The 27,217-nt window shown below is 42.7% G+C and overlaps 1 protein-coding gene and 1 long non-coding RNA gene across 5 annotated transcripts in view; one reads left to right on the top strand and one right to left on the bottom strand.

The window, feature by feature from the left end:
• On the bottom strand, positions 1-27,174 carry LOC120298226. Of its 4 annotated transcripts, none has more exons than XM_039321713.1 (6): positions 26,897-27,174; positions 25,258-25,347; positions 23,862-23,969; positions 6,122-6,206; positions 4,116-4,177; positions 1-671 (listed from the first exon to the last, which is right to left on the bottom strand). In XM_039321713.1, the coding sequence occupies exons 1-6, from the start codon at positions 27,143-27,145 to the stop codon at positions 666-668; spliced, it is 600 nt and encodes a 199-aa protein (XP_039177647.1). In that variant the 5' UTR covers positions 27,146-27,174; the 3' UTR covers positions 1-665. The 4 variants fall into 4 exon arrangements, with proteins under 4 accessions (XP_039177647.1, XP_039177646.1, XP_039177649.1 ...); XM_039321712.1 differs by having other exon boundaries at positions 1-665; XM_039321715.1 differs by lacking the exon at positions 25,258-25,347 and having other exon boundaries at positions 1-665.
• LOC120298227 overlaps positions 12,754-27,217 on the top strand; it is a 183,409-nt gene continuing 168,945 nt past the window's right edge. Inside the window, exon 1 of the long non-coding RNA XR_005554005.1 lies at positions 12,754-18,236. This is a non-coding gene — a long non-coding RNA (uncharacterized LOC120298227). The remainder of the gene's footprint in view (positions 18,237-27,217) is intronic.

Raw genomic sequence — 27,217 nt, 5'->3', positions numbered from 1 at the left:
CAAATTTTCCAATATATACATATATACATATATATAGAAATAAAACAGTTCTTAAAAAGAGAGGAGAGAGAAAACCTTTTCCATCCTTTTTCCTTTTTAGTATCCAAATAGAAGTAAATAGTCTTTCAGTATTTATAGAATGCCTTTCTTCCCCAAAAAAAGCAGAAGTCGTCTTTCCAAGCCAGGGAAATAATTCCAAAGGCTCTTACAGATACCCAAACAAAAAAGGTAAAAAAAGAGAGAAAAAGAAGAAAAAAATTCTCACCCGGATTCACCACGGGGGCACTCAACGCTTAGATGTTGTCTGACTTATGGTCTGAAGTGGCAGGGCGATCGGCCATTTTACTGGCCGATCTTCTTCTCCGTCGGCCCTCGGAGATTCGTCTAGACAGCTGGAGGAGCTGCCACTCCTCCGCAGCTGGACAGCAACCTCCTTGATGGAAGTCACATCCTCCAGGGTGACTTTGGACCCGTATAAGGGTCCACTGACAGAGGGAAACCTAGCTGACGAGGAGAGAAATCTCCCCGTGCAACTAGTGAGACCGCAAACCGGAACCGGAAGTTGCATCTGCCCATATTTTGATGACATCCTGATTGCGGGGGAATCAGCGGCAGTCCTGGCGGAACGTCTCCATGCAGTACTCCAATGTTTCTGTGAGGCAGGCCTAAAACTCAAGAAGGAAAAGTGCCAGATTGGCGTGGAATCCACAGAATTCTTGGGTTTCCACATCGATGCTGCCGGAATCCACCCATCTGATGCAAAGCTAAAGGCAATTCAGCAAGCCCCCACACCAAAATCCAAGGGGGAGCTACAAGCATTCCTGGGCTTGCTCAATTTTTACCACTCATTCCTATCACATAAGGCTGCCTTGGCAGAACCGCTACACTGCCTACTGGACAAAAAAACACCCTGGGTCTGGTCACGCACCCAAGACACAGCGTTCAAGGCAGTAAAATCATTGTTATCATCAGACTCTGTCCTAGCTCATTTCAATGAAAACTTACCAGTAACATTAGCTTGTGATGCTTCGCCATACGGCATTGGGGTATTACTAAGCCACAGGATGCCAGTTGGTAGTGAGGCCCCCATCACATACTATTTTAGAACGTTATCATCGGCTGAAAGAAACTATGCCCAGGTAGACAAGGAAGCCCTCGCCATAGTGGCTGGCAATAAGAAGTTCCACGACTTCTTATATGGACGAACCTTCACCATCTTTACAGACCACAAATCTCTGCTTGGTCTCTTCACAGCAGACAAACAGACACCGCAGATCCTGTCGCCATGAATGCTATGATGGTCCATTTTCATGTCTGCATACTCGTACCGGCTAGTTTACAAGCTGGGTAAGGAAATGGGCCACACCGATGCTCTCAGCCAACTGCCTCTACCGCAGACTGATCCAGACCCAGACACTGCTTATTGTATCCTGGTGATCCAGGACCTTCCTGAAGCACCCCTACATGCAGGGGACATTGCAGCTGAAACCACCACGGACAGAACACTTAGCCGCGTTCTCAACTGGGTGTTAAGAGGATGGCCAGAGACCCGGCCAGGCCCTGAGTTCCGTTACTACGCTTCTCGGAAAATGAACTGTCGGCCCACAAAGGATATGTGCTGTGGGGTAGTAGGGTCATCATTCCACCCAGTCTTCACTCCAGGGTGCTGGATTCCTTACACGAGGGGTACCCAGGAATTGTTCGAATGAAGGCTCTAGCCAGGAGCTACTTGTGGTGGCCAGGTCTGGATAAGGACATTGAGAATCAAGTAAGGAGTTGCCAGGCCTGCCAAGAAACCCAACTGGAAATGCCACAAGCACCAGTGCGCTCCTGGGAGACCACACACACACCATGGTCTCGTGTGCACATTGACTTTGCGGGCCCCTTCCAAGGGCAGGTGTTCCTAATTGTAGTAGACAGTTATTCCAAGTGGTTGGAAGTGGCACCGGTCTCATCGATGACAACAACCAGGGTCATCCAAGAGTTGTGTTGGCTGTTCACCACACATGGTCTGCCAGATGTAATCGTGTCTGACAATGGGGCACAATTCACGGCAGGAGAGTTTCAATCTTTCCTCAACACCAACATGATTCGGCATATAACATCCGCTGCATTCCACCCTGCGATCAACGGTCAGGCCGAATGAATGGTCAGGACCACAAAGGAGACGCTCAAGCGGATGACTACTGGGGACTGGAATCACCGCCTGGCAAACTTCCTCCTGTGTCAACACACAACTCCCAGTACAGCATAGGTCGCAGCCCAGCGGAGCTGAGGTGGGATCACCGGCTCACCATGAAGCTTGACCGACTTCACACAGACAGAGTAGCAGCAGAGATGGCTCAATCAAAGCCCCCCAGCTGGTTGAATTGGTCTGCGCCAAGAACTATAGAAGTGGGGCACCTTGGGTGACAGCTAGGGCAACTAAGATAATGGGGCCCTTGTTATTCTGGAAAATGATCGTATGGTCAGATGCCACATTGATTCAGTTACAGTGTCAGCAGGCCGGGCCAGTCCCGGGTGAGGATCCCGAGGTTTTGTCAGACACACAAGAGAACTGGTTTCCTCTGAGTTTGCCTACATCACCCGTGACTGCCTCTGGGGAAACGGAGGTACAAAAGGCCGTCGAGCCGCTGCCACTCACAGTGACCTAAACGGCCATCACGATTCTGTTCAACTGGAGATGGACAATACTCCACTTGAACAGGACTCTCCAATAACATTGGGGCAGTCCACCAGGATCCTCAGGCCCCTGGCCTATCTCAAATATGAATATTGAACAGACTGAGGATGATAACTATCCTAGGGGAAAGGGGTGTTATGTATTGAATATATATAAAATTGTGTTAATCCTGCTAAAGTGAAACTAACTTAACTCCAACTGCTTGTGAAGCTAAAATGAAACTAACCTTTAGATGATCCTGTTAACTCCAACGGTTTTGGAGGGAAACTTTGAACATTCATATTTGGGCAGGTTTTTCAAGTATTGTGATTGGTTAAGGCCCTGTGGGCTCAGAGTATACTGTAAACTACAGACAATTGCCTGCAGTTCTCCAGTTCTAGTTTGAGTTAATAAATAACGTTGTAACTATGCTGGTCTGCTCCTTGCCTATTGAAGCCCACTACCAATAGATAGATAGATAGATAGATAGATAGATAGATAGATAGATAGATAGATAGATAGATAATAAGTTTATGGAAACAGTTAAAATTTAAAAAGTCACATAAGAGCTAAGACCAAGGGGATGGATGGCATGGGAGTGAGGTCTTCTTATCCCATCAATATCTCCAGTAAGAAGCATTCCTATTGGGGCCCCAAGCCAACCAGCAAAACCAGGTTTTTAGGCCCCTCTGGAAGGCCAGGAGGGAGGGAGCAGATCTCACCTCTGATGATAGAATGTTCCATAGGGCAAGGGCCATAGCAGAAAACACTGTTCTCCTCAACCCTGCCAGCCAAAATTCCTTAGCAAATGGGGGCCTCAGTAAGGCCCTTCCACTGGAGCAAGTGGGGTGGGCTAATCTCACTGGGATGAGATCGCTTCTCAGATGTTATAGCATAACACCCTCTTGCTTCTTTTGACTTCAACTCACCTCCTGCTGCAGACATCACTGGATATAGGACTTGAGAGACACTTTCCATATATTATGAATTGCACTTCTAATCTGATCATATCAACTGCTTGAATGCAGGTAGATAAATTAATTTTATGGCACTTCATCTAATTTGAGAACCAATTTTCCTGAGATGCCTTTCATATAAGGAAATGAAACAGTTGTCAATCCTAATGCTTCACTAAAAAATTTCAAAAATGCATAGCTCCAAGTCCAGTTTACTATTTCGTTTCTTTAGAGGGGAGTTATATATAAAAATTTTCATTCTTTCATTTATCCAACAGGTACTTTAACCTTTCTTGTTTCTATGAGAACAGAAGATCTAAAAATTGCGACAGAAATGAAGTTCTATAATTCTTGTTTCTTTACTAAATACTTCTTCATAATTTTGTATAAACCCTTTCTATTACGGCAAGTGAGAGGAACAACCTATTTGAGACGACCTTCGATCGCTGTAGGAAAACATATAGCTAGAATATACAAATTTCTTCATTATTACTCACAGGATTTGAAGAATCTAAATTAACAGCTCTTGTGGAATCACGTATAGCTTCTTTAATCTTGCCTGGAAATAGAAACAGCAGAGAGAGACACTGATAATGGCTCACTCATCATAACATCAAACAAGCTTTACTGGTAGAAAAAGGAGGTTTATTTTCACCTCACACACTTTTTGTCAAATCAGCAAAATGACCTTTTGGGCCTCAAATATATACTGTAAATAACAGCTACTAGGTCTGGCTCATATGCAACATCAAGAATCACACAAACTAAACTTGAACCTTGATTAAGCCCCTGTCACTACAATATAGGAGAGAGAAATGGAAAGCACAGGTCAGAAGCTTGACAGGAACTCATCCATATAGCATTCAGCTATTATTTTGAGTATGTTGTGAACAGTTAATTTCTTCTAAAACTAGCTATGTACAGCAATGGAATATAAAAATGATGTATAGAAAGAGTAAAAACAAAGTAAACCAAATGGACCAAAAAGGATTTGAATACCATTATATCTGAAAACAAGTTATCATACTTCAACATTAAAAAATATAGAAACAGATTAGACCAAAATCAAATATAGTTACATTGTACTTTGTTATATGCACTAATCTGATTGCAAATCAATTCAAAAGTGTCATATACCCCATTTCATTGTGACTCCTCAACGTGTATGTGTACAAAAAAACCTAATGACATCTTCAGTTATACCCAGATGAGCTTTTCTCCTACAGTTGTACTGAATGAAAAACAGACTTTCTTCCTACAGTTGATCAAATAGTTTATAACAGAATAATAGAGCTGGAAGGAATTTTGGAGACCTTCTAGTGTACAACCCCTGCTCAAGCTGGAGACCCTATGGGGCTGTCCAGTCTCTTCTTAAAAGCCTCCAATAATGAAGCACCTACAACTTCTGAAGGCAAGTTGTTCCATTGATTAATTATTCTCATGGTTAAGAAATTTCTTCTTAGTTCTAGGTTTTTTCTCTCCTTGCTTAATTTCCATCGTTTCTTTTCTTGCCTTCTGGTGCTTTGGAAAATAGGTTGACCTCATCTTCTTGGTGGCAGCCCCTCAAATATTGGAACACTGCTATCATATCACCCCAGTCCTTCTTTTCACTAGACTAGACATACTCAGTTCCTGCAATTATTCTTCATATGTTTTAGCCTTCAGCCCTCTAATCAACTTTGTTGCTCTTTTCTGCACTCTTTCCAGAGTCTCAACATCTTTTTTATAATATGGTGACCAAAACTGGATGCAGTACTCTAAGTGTGGTCTTACTAAGGCTTTATAAAGTGGTCCTAGTACTTCATGTGATCTTGAGTTTATCCTTTCATTAATGCAGTCTAGGATTGCATTGGCTTTTTTGTTTGCTGCTGCACACTACTGGCTTATATTTAAGTGATTGTCCATTAGGATTCCAAGATCCCTCTCACAGTTACTGCTACTGAGCCAGGTTTTACCTAACCTATACCTGTAAGTTTGGCTTTTCTTGCCTAAGTGTAAAACCTTACTTTTCTCTACACTGAATTTTTTTTTTTGTTAAACATTTGTCCCATACTGGCAGGGAGTAAAACTCAAGCAAAGTTTTTTCAACTTGGGATTTTCCACATGCATAGCCTGTGATATGTGATATTCTTGCAAAATGTAAATATTCTTACTGCACAGAAATTAAATTTAAGTTTATTTAGACCATCCATACAATGGTCTAAAGTCTAAACAGAGCCTAAATGCATACATATTGTACAAATATAGGATATATTCAGGCCTTCAGTTAAATGCTCAGAAATTGTGAGTGTGGGTGTTAGTCCACATTCTTTGTGTTGATTTTCACTGAATTTCAAACCAAATCTCTGTAAGATTTAAAATCGTAACACAGTTATGACTCATTCCCTATTCCTGTTCTTCTACAGTGCCAATGCAAATATCTATATCTATATCTCAATTTTATTGTTTATCTTGCTACAAAAACAAGAGTTGAGTTGAAGTACAATTCTTTTTTAAAACATACCACATTTCACATATGAATAAGCTCTCCTTGCTAAAACAGGTATCTGATAGAAAGACCCAGAAGCACAACCAACTTGACAGACGTTCTGGCAAAAAGAAAACATCATGTGAACTGAAATAGATAACCAGGTTTTCAGTACAGTGCACTGCTATGTCATTATATACATTGTCACTACAAATCTAATGGAATTCTTGAGTAGTTTGCCTTAGTCCCACTGCTCTTTTATTTATTTCACATTATAGATCTTATTTGCACCAGCAGGGTTCTATCAGGTTACTCCCTAAACTATTCCGACTCTTATGGGGATGATTTATAGCATTTCTCAAGTAATGTTTCCATAATTATATCAACTTTGAAAAACATAAGAACTCAAGAGATTAGACAAGTAAAAATACAATAACATTATATATATTATCATATACTGTATTTGCTTTCATTCTTTCAAAAGAGAATGTACTGTAGAAATGATTTAATTACATTACACTGGAGCTATAAAAGATAATACAACACAATAATTTCTGTTTTATCTGTAATATAAACAGATCACAAGAATACACATACACACAAAAAGCATCATGTTACTTCCTATTGGGGAAAGCATTATTATGAAAAATGCAGAAATAGTACAGAACATAAAGGCATGATATAAGAAAAAATAAAAGGAAATATATGTAAATCCACTTTTTATGAATTCCTTTCACTATATCCCTCAATAGTTTTACAGTTTTGCAAACTAGCTTTATTTCTGTTATCTCTATACATTGTTTTAAATACTGACTTCTGTTCTTCTCACTTGTCTTTTTAAGATCTCATCAACTCTATCCAATCACAAATTTCTAGGATTACCCCTTCCACTCAACCAAGTCACTCTTCTACACATACGTGTTCCAGAACAGCGGTTCTCAACCTGTGGGTCATGACCCCTTTGGGGGTCGAACAACCCTTGTTCACAGGGGTCACCTAAGACCATCGGAAAATACATATTTCTGATCGTCTTAGGAACCGAGAACCCCCCTGCCCCTCTTTCTTTTCCGGCAACTGGAGCCCTTTTCCGCTGCCGTGCTCCCATTTCCTGCCGGACCAGCGCCTTTAAGAGGGCAGAGCCGGTGCCGGGAACTGGCGTCACTTTCCAGCCGAGAAGCTCTCCGGGTCCGTGAGCGGAGGGGCCGCTGCCGACCACCGCCGCTGCTTCCTTGCACGCCCCCTCCTCCTTGCCTGCCTACCTCTGCCACTGGGCCCGGGTGGGGAAGGGAGCGGGAAGGGGGAGGAGCCCCCCACGTGTGTGTGCCCCCAAGAGGGAGGGGGTGGGGAGGGCGGTATCAGGCCTGCCTGCTACAAGTCATGCGAGGCGCCCTTCCGGGCCAGCTGAGGCGTGCGCAGGCGGCTGGCCGCTGATCTGAGGCACCGCGCTGCAAGAATGCCTTCTTCGCCCAGCTGGCCCAGGAGCCGCTGCAGGGAAGGGACCGACAGAAGTGCCAGGCAAATGGGTGGACAGGCACAGCTGGGCAAGCGGAGCAGTCAGCAGCCCAACTTCCTGTGTTGCCCGCTTACTCCCCCCCAGACAGGAGGGGGCACCATTCAGAGAGCGAGGGGCGAGTGACCCCTGCAGCCCCCCTCACAGTCCCCCTCCCTGACGGCTTTGCGGGTGTTAGGGACCCGGTCGCAGCGCCCCTCGGACCAACCGGCGGCTTCGAGCTTCTTCAGGTGGCCTCGGAAGCTGTATCTCCTTTCCACTGGAAAAGGCGTCTGTTGGGGGGCTCTTCTTGGGGACCCTCCCAAGGCTTCCCCCTTCCCCAGCTTTCAGCTGGGCGGGCCGGCTCCCGTCACCCATTTTGAGGGAGGCAGAAATGCCACCGAATCCAGGCTGGCATTTGGCGGCCTTGCAGCCCGCTCTGCCGCCGTGGCTGCCCGGGTGGAAGGCCGCTCATTCTGCCGCACTCGCTTGAATCCCAGGGGTTTGATTGAAAAGTGATTAATGAACATTAAGTAACCACATGAAGATGGTTAAGTCCACGATGCATAGAGGAAAAAAAGGATACGAAAAGTGGTAGTGATTGGAGAATTTCCCCCCCTTTCTATAAATCATGGGCTGCCCATATGTAGTCAATTTAAGAGTGAGAAGTGAATGGTTCAGCTCCATTTCAGGGGCTTAAAACCATTGACAATGGATCGTATAATTAGAACTAAATATTTCACAATATATAATTACATATTATTTTTGTGATTAATCACTATGCTTTAATTATGTTCAATTTGTAACGATGAAAATACATCCTGCATATCAGATATTTACATTACGATTCATAACAGTAGCAAAATTACAGTTATGAAGTAGCAACGAAAATAATTTTATGGTTGGGGTCACCACAGCATGAAGAACTGTATTAAAGGGTCACAGCATTAGGAAGGTTGAGAACCACTGTTCTAGAATTTGACACTATTTATTCTCTCCACTCGTTCATTCCTAACCATACCTGATCTTCTTTTTAAAATAACACATATTTCTTAAGTAAGTCATTTTTACTTTATTTAATTTATTTCTACTATTTATTTTATTTTAATTATTTTTATTTTATTTTATTATTTTATTTTAACCCTCAGCTCACTGTCTAAGTGACTCAAGTTTCAGATTTCTCCCACCATATCTAACTCTCATAAAACAAAGTGAACAGAATCCCACTTCCATACACAGGCATTTTTACTTCTTTTGTTACATACTCATTCCTTACAACATACCATATACTACTACTTTTTTATCAGCATTAATACACCTTCAAATTTTTCCGTGCATTTTCCTATTTTTAGAAAGCATTCTACCTGGGTATACAAATTCATCTATTTGCTCTGATTTTTTAACTGCTTTTGCATTACTTGCTATCATTCACTCCATTTTTCCTTTCAAATACAGCTATCTTGATTTTTGATAAATTTATTTTCAGATCTTCACTCTACATCATACAGACTAACATTTGCTGCAAACCATTTCAATTATAAGGCAACAGCAGAGCATTGTTTGCTTACAAAAGAACAGGCACCTGGCCTATTCATAGCCTTCCATTCTCACTAATACATTCTTCTCATCACTATGTACATACATATTAATAATATACATCATATATATTCTTGTCTTGCATCCCGTTTGGTTTGTACTTGTACTATACTGGGCAAAATATGCCCAAACTTAGTACTTACTGCGCTTGTTGTTAGAACAATACAGTGTGCTGTTTATAGTGTCAACACTGCAACTTCATTTTCGGTTGCCACAGTGGAGAGGGGGGATGTGTGCTTTTAAGGGTAGACATAATAATAAGTTGGAACCAAGGTCATTGCTGCTTGGGTTTTGGCGGGCTGAGCTTTCTGCTAGAAAGCCCGCTAAAGTAGTTTATTGGGGAATGTGATTTATGACATACTACTGGGATGGGAAGTTCAACTTTATAACTTTGTAACAGTTGGGAGGGAATTTTAGTCTTGGTTTCACTTTTGATCATGCCAATATGTTCTTTAAGGAAACCTTTTGCCTTGGAGTTCTGTTTTACTGGTCTCATCTATCGGAACCATGACATTAAACCAAGACTCCAATTCATTTTAAAAATGGGGTCCTAAGCCCCAGTCACCCACCTAAACTTTTGGGAGGATGATAAAGACTCAGGGAAGACATCGAGATGAAAAAGAAGGGGGAATCGGTCGCTAGCCTCAATGTGACGGCTGCGGTTGGAATGCAGGCTACAGCCCAGGCAGAAAGTGCAGCCCTTGCAGACGAAGCAAGACCGAAAGCCTGGGAGATACCACTGGAGAGGATGGTGCAGCAGAAAGGAGCACTCACCCTCAGAGGGACTTGGCGAAAGGATGCTGCCCTGCCACAGAGAAGCACTGTTAAGGCTGTGGAAGCTGAGTTCCCATTGCTCTCATCCCACAGACTTCATTTTCTGAGAAAGGCAAAATGGCCAGCTGCTTGGGATGAATCAGGAGAATGGAGGTACCTGACTGCCATCCACAGCCATTCCATTGAACACTTGAGAGAGAAGTTTGATTGACTTGAGATGGGGGAAGTAGAGCTGATTACCCAGCAGGTAATTTCCAGTGAGCGAGAGGACAGGCATCTCCAAGACTGTCAACTGCCATGGCAAAGCCCCAGTCCCATAGCAATGGCTCGTGCTGCCTCCCTGCTACCTAGACCAGCTTTAACATCAAGCCCAGTGCACTGGCAGAACCCTGATCGTTATCAATGCCCTGCCAGCCCTGACTGTTATCGATGCCCTGCCAGTCTAGGATCCCAACCAAGAGCTTTCCAAGGATGGGATCTTCAGCAACCCCAACACCAGAGGCCAGACATACAGCAAGCTTACTGGGGGCATTGACCTGTAGACCCACCCCCAGTCAAGCCCATATTTGACGGGGATCCCAAGAAGCTGTCCTTTTTCCTGAACCAAGTGTGGGCTCACATGAATCATTATGCCCATGCTTACCCAGACAGGGCAAGAATGGTTGATGGTATGGCAGCGAATTTAGAAGGGGAAACAGCCGAGTGGGTGACTGGCCTGCACGACGAGCAGGCACCAAAGCTATGGGACTTCAATCTGTTTATGCGCGGGCTGAGAGCCAGATTTGAAGATGAATCTCAAGTCCTACAAGCTGAAAAGGACATCCACAATTTGAAGCAGAGATGCCGGCCAGTAAAATAATATGTAAGGGAATTCTGAAGGGTGGCTGGATGGACCACGCAATGGCCTGAATGATCACTGATTCACCACTTCAAGGCCAGTTTGGACCACAATTTATTCCAAGTGTGCACCTACAGAGGGATTCCTGACCAGCTTCATAAATGCTGCCGCCTGGTTATAAACTTAGACATCAAACCGAACCACTACCAAAGACCCGCAGCATCAGAATCCAGACCAAGACGAGACCAAATGAAATGTCAGGTGCCCCAGCACCCCCCACCTGCCATAGCTGCTGGTTCCCTAGAGCAGGGCTTTTTATCCGGTGGTACACATACCACTTGTGGTACATTAACGAGTTCCAGGTGATATGCAGCCCTGCCTAGCCAAGTGTAGTGGGGGAGGGAAAGAGCCAGTGCAGGCAAGAACATACTGTGAGAGAGTCCTCTAGAGCTGCAGGGTGGCTGGGGTGAGGCAAAGGCCCCAGGCTCATTTCTGGCTCACCCTCCCCCATGAGAAAGGAGGAGGAGGAGGCAGAGACAGGAGAGGCTATAAAAGGAGGCAGTTTGGGTGGCAGAGGGAGAGAGAAAAAAGAAGCAGCCTTAGGAGGAAGTGGAATCAGCTCTAGCTGCACCGAAAGGGAAAGAAGAGGGGGGGGAGAGGAGCTCAAGCAGGCCGGCCAAGAGCCGATCTACAACTTCTGTGGCAGCCACTTGTGCTAGCAGCAACAAACAGACAATAAATGCAGCAGGGGAGGGGTTGCCCTCCATGAGGAATGAAGAAAGTAGCATCAGCTGGAGGTGAGACATGGAGGGAGGGATATGGAGAGTGGAAGGATTCTTATGTGCTTTTGTGACTTTGAAGTTCTGGGATTTGTGAAATGAGGGCTTTGTGTTCTTAAGGAGTGTTTGGCAATTTCTATTTGGCTGATGGCTGATGTCTCATGTTAGCTTGTATTTCTCTGCTATTGTTAGCTGTAAGTTTTGCTGCAAGGGATTTTGAAGTATTTTTCTCCTGAATGGATTTTGCCTGCAGCATTTGTTTATTTATGAATGGAGCCATTTCAGGAGGCTGCCTTAGCCAGAAGCCAGTACTTACTACATTTTTTTTCTTCCTTAAGTCCCGGCTGCGCTCCTTACTTTCCTTTCTAGCCAGTAGCTAATTCTTAAAGGGAAATGTGCCTTTTTAAGCTAGTTCACTCAGCAGCTTGTCTTTTCTGTCTCTGGAGGTTTTCCTTGTTTGATGAATATAAGGAAGAGGGAAAATATGGGGGGTTTCAAATTCTTCCTTCAGAAGGAGGTGGACATGAGAAAGAGGGAGGCAGGGAAGGAGGGAGGGAAGTTCCGTCTTAACACTTGGCCACCAGCAGCCCTGCCATTGACTTTGCTTGTCAAAAGCTTGCAAAAGGGGATCACATGATCCTGGAACACTGTAACCATCATAAATATGAATCAGTTGCCAAGCATCCAAATATAAATCATATGACCCTGGCATGCTGCAATGGTCATAAGTGTAAAAAATAGTCACAAGTCATTTCAGTGCAATTGCAATTTTGAACAGGTTTATTGTTTTTGTTTTTTTTGGTCATCAAGTTTTTAACACCTTGCTAGGTGGTACTTGAATATTGCCATATCCTAAAAGTGGAACAGTCAGTGGAAAGGTTGAAGAGCCCTGCCCTAGAGTACCTACCAGACCCCCGATCAAATGCTTTAGATATGGACAACTTGGACACCGAGCAACTGACTGCCCAGTTCCTTTTCCTCCAACTAAGAGTGCACCCACTGTTTCTACAAAACCTAAAAGAAGACCCTGACCAGTGCATGAGAAGTTGAATTGAGCCAGCCAGGAACAAGCTGCACAAGTTACCTCTCTTCCCCAGGGGAAACATGAGATTCCGGCTGAACGCTTGCCTCCATCTGCCCCTTGCAACAGTGACAATGAAGGAGAAGACATCCCAATGGTGAGTGAGCCTGTCCCACCTTTTGCCTTCTCTGCAAAGCTCTTAGTCCCTAAGACAGGAGCCCAAATAGATTTACATGTTTTAATTGACTTAGGCTGCACCTGATACTTGATCAACCTCCCCACGGTGCTTAAGCTAAGCATTTGTGCCAAATTGTTGTCCATACCCATGAGGTTCGAGTAGGCAGATGGATCCCTTATAGGAGGGGCTCTGGCCACTCACTTGACCGAATCAGTATGTCTAGAGGTGGGGGAGCATTGGAAACTCATCTGTTTCATAGTAGTCCCAAAAATGACTGAGGCAGTACTTTTGGGATTAGCCTGGCTTGATAAGTGGTAGCCCATGATCTGGTGGGAAAACCAAGTGAGGACTTTAAGATTAGCAATGGGACCTTCACCTCCTACCCCGGTCAGCAGCACAAGTGAAAGCCAGGGCAGTCCCTTGAGACCCTGAAATCACAAACTTCCTACCTGGGATGCTGCTCATCCCAAGCGAATATCAAGACTTAGCTGAGGCATTCAGCGAGACAGAATGCGACATCCTGCCTCCCCACAGAACGACTGACTGTGCTATTAAGATTTTGCCGGGAGCCAAACTGCCCAAGCCAAAAGTGTACTCAATGACCCCCCACGAATTGAGAGAGCTGAGAGAGTACATTGATAAGAACTTGGGCAGAGGGTTCATTCAGCCAATAAAATCCCGAGTAGCTGCCCTGTACTTTTTAAAGAGAAGAAAAATGGGTCGCTGAGGCTCTGCGTTGTTTTTAAAGGGTTAAACACAATCAGCATGGAGAATATGTAACTCCCTCCCTTTAATAAAAGACATGTTATCCCATTTGGCAAAAGGCAAGTTTTTTACCAAGTTAGACCTAAGAGAGGCATACTATCGAGTGAGAGTCAAAAAGGAGCTGAGTGGAAGACAGCTTTAACAGCCCCCTGGGAAGTTTTCAGTTCAAAGTTATGCCATTTAATCTGCAGGGGGCCCCTGTTGTATTCATGCAATTGATCAATCAAGTGCTGCATGATCACCTGTACAAGGGGGTTGATGACATCCTCATTTAAACAAAGACCATGGCAGTGTGTATTAAATTAGTGCATGAAGTAGTAAAAAAAAACTGATGAACACTAAGCTTTACGCAAAGCTCTCAAAAATGTTCATTCCATTGAATGTACCTGGACTACCTAGGATATAGAATTTCCAGTGAAGGCATTGAGATGGATCCAGCCAAGGTTAAAGCTCTAACAGAATAGCAACCCCTATGGACCCACAAACAACTCCAAAGTTTTTTGGGATTCACAAATTTCTACCAGCAATTCATCCCCTCTTTTGCTGAGATCGCTTTGCCAATTACTGAACTGTTAAAGACTGGGAAAAACAGGGGGAAGCCATGACCCTGTCAGCCCCTGCCATGGTCTATAGAATGCCAAACTGCTTTTGAGAACTTAAAGAGACTGTTTGCGACAGAGCCTGTTCTCAAACACCCCAACTCTGAGGAATAATTCATTATCCAAGCCGATGCTAGCAATGACGCTGTTGGGGCGGTCCTTTTGCAAAGAAACAAAAAGGGAGACTTGCAACCCTGGGCCTACACCTCCAAAAAATTAACACACTGAACGAAGGTGGGCTGTTTGGGAGAAGGAAGTTTTGTGGTGAGATGGGCTCTGCTAACTTGGCATCATTTCCTCGAGGGGGGCAAGGTACCTTTTGAAGTATGGACTGATCATAAAAATTTAAGAGGCACTGAAACCCCACCCCCCGGTAAGTTATCTCCCAAACAAGTCCACTGGGCACAGTATTTTAACCATTTTAATTTTACACTAAAGTATATCCCAGGGGACAAAAATTTCTTGGCTGATGCCCTGTCCAGGATACCTCAGTATAAGAGTTACCCTGAAGAGATTGTGAACTCCATCATTCCACAACCCTGGGTGGCCAACTGTAGGCAAAGCCACTTGAGCCAGATAGCCCATTAATTAAAAAGCTTAAAGAAGAATTGAAAACTGACTCCTGGTTTCAGGAAAACAAAACCATACTAACTTATCAAAATGGGCTACCCTGGAAGGGATCAAAACTGTATTTACCAGAAACACTTAGAGTTTAAGCCCTTCAGTGCAGCCATGATACCAAACAAGCTGGTCACTTTGGATACCTAAAGACTTTACATTTGATTAGGAAGCAGTTTTGGTGACCAGGTTTTAAAAAAGGATGTTGAAATCTATGTGAAAAGCTGTGCAATGTGTGCAACTATGAAGAAACATCCCGGTAAGCCTCCTGGTTTATTATAAATTGCAGACCCTTCCCAACCTTGGGAAGAGATTGCCATGGACTTTATTGTGGAATTACCAGAAAGTAGGTGAAATACAGCCTGCTCCGGTCTCTCCTCTACAAAGAAGTTAGCCAGAATGTTTCTTAAACTTATATACTGGCTCCACGGAGCACCAAAACGAATTATTTCGGATAGGGGAGTCCAATTTACTGTGAGATTTTGGAGGGACTTCCTTAAACTGATTGGATCCATCCAAGGACTATCATCGGCTTTTCATCTGTCTATGAATGGAGTGGCTCAAAAAGCGAACATGATGGTGGAATAATACATTAGGTGTTATGTTGATTACCAGCAAATGACCTGGGCTGACCTCCTTTTTGCCAAGGTGGCTTATAATAACACAGTACACAACAGCACTGGACTCACCCCCTTTAAAATAACTACTGGTAGAGAATTCATTCCTATGCCTGAATACCTGCAGGACTCTCCCGCTTCTCAAACCTTAGATCAGTGGGTGATCTCTTGGAAAGCTGATTGGGACAATACAAAAAAACTTTAGCAAAAGGCTCAACAATTTACAAAGAGCAGGCTGACAAAAAAAGGGCTCCTCTGAAGTTGTTTCGAGTTTGTCTGGGGGAGTTTATCTCTCTACAAATTTACTCTACATATTTAAGACTCAAATTGCCTAGTAAAAAATTAGGACCAAAATTCCTTGGACCTTTCCCCATAATTCAAATTATAAACCCTGTCATAGTAGAGTTAAAACTCCCTCCTCTTTTGGGGAAAATCCACCCTGTTTCTCACTGCAGCTTCTTGAATCCTTTCAGAGAGTCCTCTTTAAGACCTCCTCCAAGACAGGCATCTGGTCCCCTTAAAGTGGAGGGAGAGACCCATTATGAAATAAAACGAATCCTTAACTCTAGGTTATACAAAAGAAAATTACAGTATTTGGTACAGTGGAAAGGTACCCACTGTCAGAGGCCACTTGGGTGAAAAGTACCGAGGTTAAAGCAGATAGAGCAATACGTAAATTTTTCGATAAGCACCCTCATAAGCCTCAGGCAGATTTCTAACTCTAATTCTTCCTCATTTTACAGGATTTATTTTTCTCTAGAGCAGGCATGTCAAACTATTGGGAATTTTCCCCATTGCCAGCAATGGGGTGGGTGCGGTTTCAGCGTGACACATCTAACCCACGAGCCGGCAGCTTGACATGCCTGCTCTAGAGGATCCAACTGTCAATGCTGCAACTTCGTTTTTGGTTGCCACAGTGGGGAGGGGGGATGTGTGCTTTTAAGGGTAAACATAACAATGAGTTGTCTTGTGGGAACCAAGTTCATTGCTGCTTGGGTTTTGGTGGGCTGAACTTTCTGTTAGAAAGCCCGCTAAAATAGTTTATTGGGGAATGTGATTTATGACATACTACTTGGGTGGGAAGTTCAACTTTGTAACTTTGTAACAGTTGGGAGGGAATTTCAGTCTTGGTTTACTTTTGATTGTGGCGATACTTTGTAGCCAATAAATATGTTCTTTAAGGAAACCTTTTATGTTGGAGTTCTGTTTTTCTGGTCTCATCTTTCGGAACCATGACATATAGCATGGATGCAAGTAAGCCTGATAATTTACTCCACCTCTTTCTAATGAAAAGCATTCTGCAAAAGTATTATATAAAATATCACAGGAATATCCATAAGGAAAGAAATGTATTTTTCACACTTCAGTTTTGTATAAAGGAATAATCTACAGTTTCAGGATCTATACTACCTGAAGAAACTATTTCAGTGTGAACATATTTCAGGAGGCTGTGCTTTCTCTGTTCCTGGCTGCACCCTCGAAAGTTCCTGCTGTCCTCTAAAAAACCTCTAGATACCCAGCTTTTCAGTTTGTTATCCCAACCTATAGAGGATGAATAATTGGCATTTAAGAGGGTTTTTCATTAACATGCATTACTTCTCTGCGTAAATATGTACATTGTTTGTGTTTTATATTAGTTTTGATGATATTTTTATTCAGCATACTTCATTCAGAAAAAAAATGAACAGGGGTATATGTATTTTTTTCTATTTATAAGTGACTGGTGATTTCTCAATGCTTCTATTTCTTTTAATCTGCCTAACAAAATAACAAAAATGAAATAATTCCACAATAGGTTTTGACTGATGATGCTAGAAGCCACTAACTTAAAAGGTCTCTAAGAGGTTATCGTTCCCTAAATATCTATTTACATCAATATTTTCTAAAAGGATAGACATAAAAAGTTAAAATCCCTGGTACAGCCCATATCTAGAAGGCATTAATTTAGGAAAAAATCACTTTAATAGATATTCTTGATAAATATGTATCAATATGATGAATCTTCAGAGTCTGTTAAGCCTACAATACAACGGAAACTAATTCAATAGAAAAACAGAAACAATTGATGGGAATTAGAAAAAGATAACATAAAGGAAGTAAGATAAACACATAGGCAAAAATACCTGGGTCTTAGTGGGAAAAAGAAGAAGACAAATATAAAAAATAGCTGTAAGAGGAAATGACTAGCCAGGAAAGACATGTTGAATTGGAAAACAGGAAAATAAACTGAATAAGATAAGAGGAAAGGCACACTAAATTGAAAAACAGGAAAGAACCTATTGCTCTAAAAGCGGGACATAAATATCCATCGAGTTTAAAATAACCATTTAAATGTCTAATTTTTCTTATAATTGTTGCATACGTGAATATGATTTAATATGTTGTCAGGAAATGTGTAAAAAGCGGACGGAAAGAGTATAATCTCATAGTACCTCAGCCAATGGGGAAAGAGGAGGGATGTAGCGGCCGAGACAGGGCTGTATAAAGAAGGGAATATTTTGGGTTAAAACTTTGAAGAGAACCAAGCTTATTGCAATAAACAAAACAAAAGGCCTTCACTATGTCTTGGCTGGTTATTGGTCAGGCAAGCTTGTCTCTGGTCACGAAGGAAAGTAGCCAAGAGCACATAACATTCTCGATCCATGCAGTAATTGTTGCACTAACCTAACCACTTTATTGTAACTATGTAAGAAATTTTATGAACTGGAATAGCCATAGCAACAAACCAGCCAATGAGAACTGTTTTTGATTAAGACACGGTATTGGCTGTATGAGGCATGTGATCCAGCCTAGGTCTGGGCGTGTCTTAATCTTCTCTATGTTTTCTTTTCTGATGTCCAAGTTAAGAGTTGTTGTTCCCCAGAGCTGAATGAAACTGTATGTATCATGTTTATATATATTTTATAGATAAAAGTTTTTCTAAACTATGCCTCCTGCTCATTTTGAATGTGTGCTTATTTTGGGGGCTTATTTTTATGCTGAAAGCTGTAAAACTCTAACAGGTTATGGGCCCAGATCCCAGCCAGCCCTTGCACACAGTTCAGACTGAAGAAAAAGATTGAGGCTCAATACAGAGCTGTAATTAAGCTGAAGGACTGTCTGAGTTAAATAAGAAAGAAAAAGGCTGTTCAGCTGAAGGCTTGCAGGATGGCTGATTTAAAGGAGAGCTCTCTGCCTTGATTGGGACAAAAGAATTATCTTATTTGGGCTGCAAAAATGGAATGCTTCCTGAAGGCTAAGGTGCTCTGGGATGTTGTGATTAATCAACCCGGGGCAATTAGCAGCTGCAGATCAACGGAGGCATGATAAGGCACTGGCTTACATCGTCTTAAGTGTGGAAGATGAACAATTCTTAAACGTAGCTGACTTAAAAACTGCAAAAGAAGTTTGGTTGAAGTTGAAAAGCGTGCATGTGAGTGAGTCAGCATGCAATATAGTGCAATTATTGAGGCAATTGTACAGAACCTGGCTGCTGCCACAAGAGAGCATAGAAGAGCATTTGCTCCACATGCAGAAACTGTTTGTTGAAATAGAAGAGCGGGGACTGCAGATTCCTGAATCTCAGAAGATGCTGTTGGTATTAAATAGTCTTGATGAAACATGGGCCATTGTTTCAGCTATTTTTGAAGGCAGACCAGAACAGGAATTAAGTATGGAAGGACTTAAAGCCTGTTTGATTTCAGAAGAACAGAAATGCCATTTTAGAAGAAGCCACAGGAAGAAATTCCTGAGGTGGGGATCCAAGGAGCAGAGAGAGCAAAGCAGCAGACTGTCTACAGAGATCAAATTACATCTCAGCAGAGAATTCCCAAGTGGAAAGAACAGGAGAAAAAGAAATATTTTATTTGTGGAAGGAAGAACAACAGTAAATGAACGAGCTGCTGTTGCAAAAGTTAGCTATTGTAATAGCAGAGACAAATGGTTAATAGACAGTGAGGCTAGTCAAACAATTGTTAATAAGTTGTTTTCCAGATTGGATTCAATTGGAGGAGATGCAGTTTAAATGGCCAGAAGGCAAAAGTCATGGGGAAAGGCAGTGTGTTGATTCCATGCCTGGAGGAAAGGTTTAATAATGTAATGTGTGCCTGAAATGGAGCATAATTTACTAAGTGTCTCCGGTCTTGACAAACAAGGGTTTGAGACCACATTTGTAAATGGGAAATGTCTCATAACAAGAAATGGGAATGTATGTGCACAGGGCATAAAACAGGATAATCTTTATGTGTTGCAGGCACAAACGATTTAATGTGTCCAAACATTTGATAATGTGGCATAACATGATTCATGCATTCATCTCTTGCACAGAAAGCTTGGCCATTGTTCTGGATTGTATAACTCTATGTAACCCTAACTAGACAGCATGTACCTGTATGTTAGAATATCTGGCATTTATTAGGTTAAGTGCTGTCTCCTTAAGAGATGGCTTATGGGAAATGTAGTTTTAGCTAGTCAGTCATCCCATGTTAATGGGTCAGTGGGAGGAGTTTCTTAAGCAAGAAAAAAAATGTAAGTACTGGCTGCCGGCTAAGGCAACCTCTCCAAATGGCTCCATTCATAAGTAAACAAATGCTACAGGCAAAATCCATTCAGGAGAAAAATACTTCAAAATCCCTTGCAGCAAAACTTACAGCTAACAACAGCAGAGTAATAGAAGCTAGCAGGAGACATCAGCCATCAGCCAAATAGAAATTGCCAAACACTCCTTAAGAACACAAAGCCCTCATTGCACAAATCCCAGAACTTCAAAGTCACAAAAGCACATAAGAATCATTCCACTCTCCATATCCCACCCTCCATGTCTCACCTCCAGCTGATGCTACTTTCTTCATTCCTCATGGAGGACAACCCCTCCCCCGCTTCATTTGTTGCCTGTTTGCTGCTGCCAGCACAGGTGGCTGCCACAGCAGTTGTAGATCCGCTCATGGCCAGCCTGCTTGATCTCCTCTCCCCCCCCACCCCTCCCCCTCCTTCGGTGCAGCTGACTCTGCCTCCTCCCAAGGCTGCTGCTTTTTTTCTCTCTCCATCTCCTGCCCAAACTGCCTCCTTTTATAGCAGCAGTTCTCAACCTGTGGGTCGTGACCCTTTTGGGGGTCGAACGACCCTTTCACAGGGGTTGCCTAAGACCATCGGAAAACACATATTTCCGATGGTCTTAGGAACCGAGACACCGCTCCTCTATCTGTCTCCAGGCGAGGGGAGCGGGAGGCGGAAGAAAGCCCGAGCAGGGAGGGATCTGGCCCGGCAAGGGGGGAGCCATGTTCGGGCGCTGCTTCTGGAGCTCGCCGATGCTGGCCTGGCTCTGGCATGCTTCAAGGTAGAGGTTGTCTGCTGCGTTGCCGCAGGGAGCCTCAGCTGGCTAAAGCACCTTTCAGAGAAAGAGCGAGGCTGCAGTGCAGCATGGCCCTGCTTTCCCCTGCAGGGCGACCCAGCCAGCAGCATTGTTTCAGGGAGGAGGGAGAGGAGGAAGAAGAAGGCATCTGCCTGGTGGGCTGCTACCTCCGCCTCCTCACGACGAAGAAGTACTTTGAGGCAGATGGCAGGTTATAAAACTGACGCTCGGCTCAAAGCGAGGATGGGCGGGCTTACGAAGCCACTGCTCCTCTGTGGGCGGATGGATAGCTGGACGGGTAGGAAAGTTCCCCGACTCTTCTGCTGTGGAGGAAGAAAACCAAGCTTCGAGATCTTGCGAGCAGGCGTGCAGATGCGACTGAGCTTGCAAGAAGCCCGGCAAGCTTTACGTTGACACGGGCAGTTTATAAAAGGAAGGAACGGTCTCCTCATGCTCTGGATTGGGGGAGGGATGGTGGTATGTCCGTTCGCTTCTCAGAAAAGGCTGCTCGAGACATCTCCATTGCTAAAAGATAATGCCCTTGATGTTGAAGGTGTCCTACATTAGGAAAAAACAAAACACAATCCCCACGCAAAAACAGTTCTCCCGTGATAATGCAAAACCTAATGAAGAGCGTAGCTGTTTTTATTACTCTTATCACAACTCTGAGAAGTAAGTTGGTGGCAGTTGCTGCACAGGAGTTAACTGAGCTCCCAGATAACCCATCCTCACACAATTGGAAGTTTGCATTAGATCCCCTAAATTCCCAGTGATAGATCACACTAATGATAAATGTGGGAGCTTTGTTCCTACTTATGTGGTGGGCATAAAAGTATAGTAGCTTTTTCTTCTCTTCCTATGGCAGCCGATTCCCTCCCCTTGTCCTCTCTTCCTCTGAGATCCCTGCAGCCCTCTGTAAGACAGCACATTTTTGATTCCTGCTGCTCAATCCTTCCTCCTCCCCCTCCCTGATGGCTTCCTACTTGTGGGATGCAGGGGAAGGGAGCGCCATTTCATTACAGGTGGGAGAAGGAAAACTGGTCCAGGCAGTGAAAAGGGAAGAGATCAAAGGGGGGGGAGGGCTTTGGAGATGAAAGCTGCTTTGGGTGGATGTTTTGGTCTGCAGCATGTGTTTCCCTTTCCCCTCCTGCCTACCTTTTCTCTGTTTCCTAGTGTGCCTCTGGAAAGCTGGGAAGGGGGGACAAAATGAATCTGCTCCTAGTGTGGAATCAAGAAGCTCCAAGGGGCCTTTTCTTGCAGTTGCTGCAGTAATGCCCCCCATTCTTCCTGCCCTGGCTGCTGCACCAAAAGCAGTTGATTATTGCTCAGTGGAACCAGCAGTGGGGTGGGAGGAAGGAATGGATTTCCCTTCTGCTGCCTCTGCTTCAGTGGACAAGACCTCCTTCCAAAAATCTCTCCTAAGATTCTGGCAGGCACAGCTCCAGAACTGAGCTATGCTGGCTCAGGAATTCTGGGAGTTGAAGTCCACAAGTCATAAAAGAGCCAAGGTTTCCCTTCTGCCTTCTTCAGAGACAGAAGCTCTGAAGGTCATTAGGATCAATTGTCCTGGAAGGACAGGGGTCCTCTTCCACACCTTCAGTGAATTTCAGCTGGAGGTAGAAAAACGGGCAGTGGCTCAGGCTGAAGAGGCAAATTGTGTAGGCCACATCACACACATGGACAACAAATGTCTGCAAGTATAGCTCCCCTTGAGTATCACCTCAACTAATCCTTATTTTCTCCCATCCCATAAGCACTCCCCCTCATACACAATCATATTTATTTTTCACAGGTCATGCTTAACCTAATCAGGCAACTTCAAGGGCTCATTTAAAGAAGAGAAAAGGTCAGGTCTCCCTTCAGAGCCATAGGTGGAGCAGCTGAAGGTGTGATTCGGCACCCATGCTTCAAAACAAAATTTCATTTATTTGTAATTAGAAATAAATATTTCACAATATATAATTACATATTGTTTTTGTGATTAATCACTATACTTTAATTATGTTCAATTTGTAACAATGAAAATACATCCTGCATATCAGATATTTACATTACGATTCATAACAGTAGCAAAATTACAGTTATGAAGTAGCAACGAAAATAATTTTATGGTTGGGGGTCACCACAACATGAGGAACTGCATTAAAGGGTCGCAGCATTAGGAAGGTTGAGAACCACTGTTTTATAGCCTCTCCTGTCTCCGCCCCCCTCCTCCTTTCTCATGGGGGATGGTGAGCCAGAAGTGAGCCCGGGGCCTTTGCAGCTCCAGAGGACTCTCTCACTGTTAAGTCCTTGCCTATGCTGGCTCTTTCCCTCCCCCACTACACTTGGCTAAGCAGGTCTGCGTACCACCTGCCAGTCATTAATGTACCACAAGTGGTACACGTACCACTGGTTGAAAAGCCCTGGAGTACACCATGGGAAGAGTATTAAATTATTTGGTTTTATGTCTATTCCAGTCATAAAGAGAGGAGTGTCACTGTGTAAGAAATTTTATGAAGTGGAATAGCCATAGCAACAAACCAGCCAATGAGAACTGTTTTTGATTAAGACACAGTATTGGCTGTGTGAGGCATGTGATCCATCCTAGGTCTGGGCATGTCTTAGTCTTCTCCAGTGCTTTTTTTGTAAAAAAAAAAAAAAAAAAAAAAAGTGCCGGAACTCACACACGTCATACAACCTGCCTTGCCTAACCTACAAGGTTCCATCCAAAAAAGGTGCCAGAACTCCGTTCTGGGTGTTCTATGACAAAAAAAGCCCTGGTCTTCTCTATGTTGTTGTTTTTTTCTGATCTCCAAATTAAGAGTTGTTAATGTTCTCCAGAGCTGAATGAAACTGTATCTATCATGTTTATATGAATTTTATAGATAAAGTTTTTCTAAACTATGCCTCCTGCTCATTTTGAATGTGTGCTTATTTTGGGGGCTTATTTTTGCACTGGAAAGCTGTAAAATTCTAACATTTATTTTAATCATTTGAAGATCAATGTAAAATAATAACTTCAAATGTATGAAAAGCAGTATTTCATATGCATGGTCCTTTGATTCAACAGTTTCCAAAATATAGACATTTAATTTACCATTACAGATCATGAATGCAACATGACTATTTCTCCATTTGACAAAATTGTAGTTTAATGCTCTGTGCACATGGTATAAATTTTAATTCCATACCTTGGGAATATGTGCAGTTTCTAATGCAAAAGAAAACTCTTCCAAAGCTTCTTGATGGTTATGCATATTTTGGAAAGCTACACCTATATGATAATATGTTTCAAACACCTGGAATGAAAGAATTAGGATATCAATTTAGTTAATAACTCTTTCCAACTTTATTTTAAATTTCAAACATTAAAACTGAGATAACCACCCATTATTAATAATGGAATTTTCATGTTCTAAAAATATAGTGAACACTAGAATCAATATTCTGATATTGAATAGTATGGATTCTATTTGCATTTTTTAAAAAATAATAAACCAAATACAGAATTCTCAAGAAACAGGGTACTGAACAGCCTGTTTTTAATCCAGTAACAGCCTGTACTTAACCCAGGTGCTGCAATTTTGCAGTTTATGAGGGAAATCCAATTTTATTTCCTTAACCTTACTCTCATAACAATATTGTTAGTGCATAATCTATGCTAATATATTATTTCCTCATCTGATTTTCTTTAGCATTTTTTGTAACAAACAATTTAAAAAGTTCAAAACTTGCCTATAATTTCATTGCATTTGGTTAGCATTAATACTTTCCCTTGTTGTCTTCTGATCTTCTAGAAAAACAGACCTCCTGAATAAACAAATGGGCCAGAAATATATGAACTCCCTCATACCACATGTTCAGCATTTGTGCAGGGAGGCTCTCCAAACAACTACACTGATTTATAAGTGTCTAAGTAATAGGCCAGATTATAAATGGACTACATAATGAGCCAGGGATGAGACCAAGAGTACAATTCATCCCTTGACTAATATATGGAGCTGAGGTAGAATCCCTTTCAATGAGAATTTAAAGTAACAAAAAAGCATAGCATTGTATGCAGGGATTTTTAAAGGCATTTAAAATATCCGTGGTGAAGTGCTTTATCAATTAACAGGTATATCACAGTGTACATTTTGTGGATTAAACTCCATTTGAAATTATAGAAAATTAAATATGACTGTTGGAATAAAACTGACAGAATTTTGTTGCACCTTAAAGACCACTACTTCTTCCCCTCTGAAATGTAGTCCTTGTTACAGATTATACAATATCAAAAGATAAATGAAAGTTTGTTGGAGACAGACACACATAATAGAACAGATGTGGCAAAAAGCCAGAGGTGTTAGAATGCAACTTCCTATACTGCATGTCTAATCTAGTTAAGAAAGAGAGAGAAAAAAAATTGCAGAAGGAAGCTGAGAAGGAGTTAAAAGAAAGGAACAGTGAGTTTGCTTTGAGTAAGTTTAGTATCTAAATTTAGAGTCTAAAGTTAGACTGCTTCCACTTACACTTCATAAACAAATCAGCAATTATGTAGAGTTTAAAGTTAATATTCTATATAGAAATTTTTCAGATTTAAATTACCAACAATTTACAGGTAGGACCAGGAACATATTGTATAGGAAAATTCCTTTGACTCATGCAGTTTAGCAGTCTTCTATAATGCTCTATTGCCTGAAAACAATTTAATAAAAATGTATGAGAACTAGACCAAATTTTAGAATCTCTATATGTGTGAAGAAACATAGACCTTGCCTTGGGAATGGGAATGAGGGAACCATTAAAAGCAGGGATTCAGAAAAGATTACTCAATCCTGAGAAAGAGGAAAGTGTGAGAAAGAAACTCAAAATAAGCTCAAGTTGATACTCTTCCATGTAAGGTAGGGCATAAATACAAACTGGAACAGATTGTCAAGATTTTATTATTCTATCCTGCAAGAATAAAAACATCTGGAATTGCTACTATGCCCACCTCAGAGGGCCGGCCACAATCTTAAAAGCCTGTCAGAGTTTCTCTCTATCCCAGTGTTTCTCAACCTTGACAATTTTAAGGCATGTGGACTTCAACTCCCACAATTCCACAGCCAGCATTGCTGGCTGTGGAATTCTGGGAGTTGAAGTCCACATGCCTTAAAATTGTCAAGGTTGAGAAACACTGCTATCCCATCCTAGATCAAACAGGGCTATTGACTTTCTTTCTCACTCTTTCCCCTTTCTTTGGGACTTGAGTAATTGATTCTGAAAGTTGCCTCTTAACAGTTCACATATGCCTTTTTCCATTTCCAAGTCTACAGTCCTTCACAATATGACAAGAAGTATATTTTTTTATTTCAACCCAAGAAAAACAAAACAGCAAACAAATCAATCCCTGCCCCTCCCCCGCTTTCTGCAAATACATGTTTTCTGTGATCTCATAAACCTTATGATTTGCTAATCATAGCAACCAAGTCCACCACCCCTTGGAATGTTGTGTGTATCAAGCCATAATATGTGAAGTCATAATATGCTTTCTTTGGGTATAGCATATTAGATAAATCCAGTAGGGACTTTAGTTTAGCATGTAAGCAGAATATAGCCAAATATTCACCATACAAACAATAATTTAAAAAAACAAAAAACAAAGACGCAGAAACTAAAAAAATGCCAATGCCAAAGACACAAAGCGAAGAATTCTGAAAAGTAAAAATAACTCAGAATTCCACGTATTTGCATACTAGCATTTCAAGCAAATCCTGGCTATTTATCTGGCAAACACCAAAACACAGAGTGACTAATTGCATGGAATCAGGGTTCCCATTTCTACTCTTCCTCAAGGCTTTATGTTTGTCTGTATGGTGTATAGGTTCTCCACCAGGAGATACTCTTTCCCCTGGATCTGACATCTAAGGAAAACGAAACCCTTTAAAGCACAGAAACATCTGCTCTGAATAGAAAAAAAAAAAAACAGTCTGAAGTAAAAGCCAGTGCCTCGCTCATTCGCTCATTTCAAGTTACCCTCCGCGGAAGCAGTTTTCCATACTTGTTTCGAACCGCAACTCTCCAAAACGCCCTGCCAAAATCCAGATTGGTTTGCTGTTTTGAAATTTGCAACGAAGACAGCTCCGCGAGCGTCCAGCACCAGCCTCATTACTACCTGAGGTGGCGCAATTACGCCCGGAGCGCAAATCTATCCAGAATTCGTTTGCCGCGCGGATCGCTCAGCGAAACTCAACGGCCCCGTTACCTTAGGCCAGAGTTTAGCTCGCTCGCTGGCTATAGCGGCTCGCAAGAGCGTCTGCGCTCGCGCTTGAATCTGCGCGACCGCCGTCATGAACATGGAGGGAATGGTGGAATTGGCTTCTCTGGCTGGCGATGGGGAATTAGCGAAGGAGATCTGCCCGCTGTGGCTGCTAGCCAGGGAAGGAGGCAGCCGCGCGTCCTTCTGGTCCAGCCCAGCCAGACGGCGCGAGGTGACGCTCTGCGGGGCCGCCATCCGCGGTGTTCATCCTCCCCTGCTGAGGATAAAAGCCATTGCTATTGCCATGGTAGCGGGAGAACCAAGGAT

The sequence above is a fragment of the Crotalus tigris genome, unplaced genomic scaffold (genome assembly GCF_016545835.1).
Source record: "Crotalus tigris isolate CLP2741 ecotype Arizona unplaced genomic scaffold, ASM1654583v1 scf7180000023816.343384, whole genome shotgun sequence".
NCBI classification, from domain to species: Eukaryota; Metazoa; Chordata; class Lepidosauria; order Squamata; family Viperidae; genus Crotalus; species Crotalus tigris.
Note: the sequence above shows the minus strand (reverse complement) of the source record. Positions and strands in the feature narration are given on the sequence as shown.

Excerpts from the sequence above, each read along its gene's own strand:
- LOC120298226 (XM_039321712.1), bottom strand. The coding sequence starts at position 27,145 with ATGGCGGCCCCGCAGAGCGTCACCTCGCGCCGTCTGGCTGGGCTGGAC. Across the intron at positions 25,348-26,896 it reads GAGCTAAACTCTGGCCTAAG|GCAATAGAGCATTATAGAAG; the intron begins GTAACGGGGCCG and ends AATTGTTTTCAG. Across the intron at positions 4,178-6,121 it reads TTATTCATATGTGAAATGTG|GCAAGATTAAAGAAGCTATA; the intron begins GTATGTTTTAAA and ends TTCTATTTCCAG.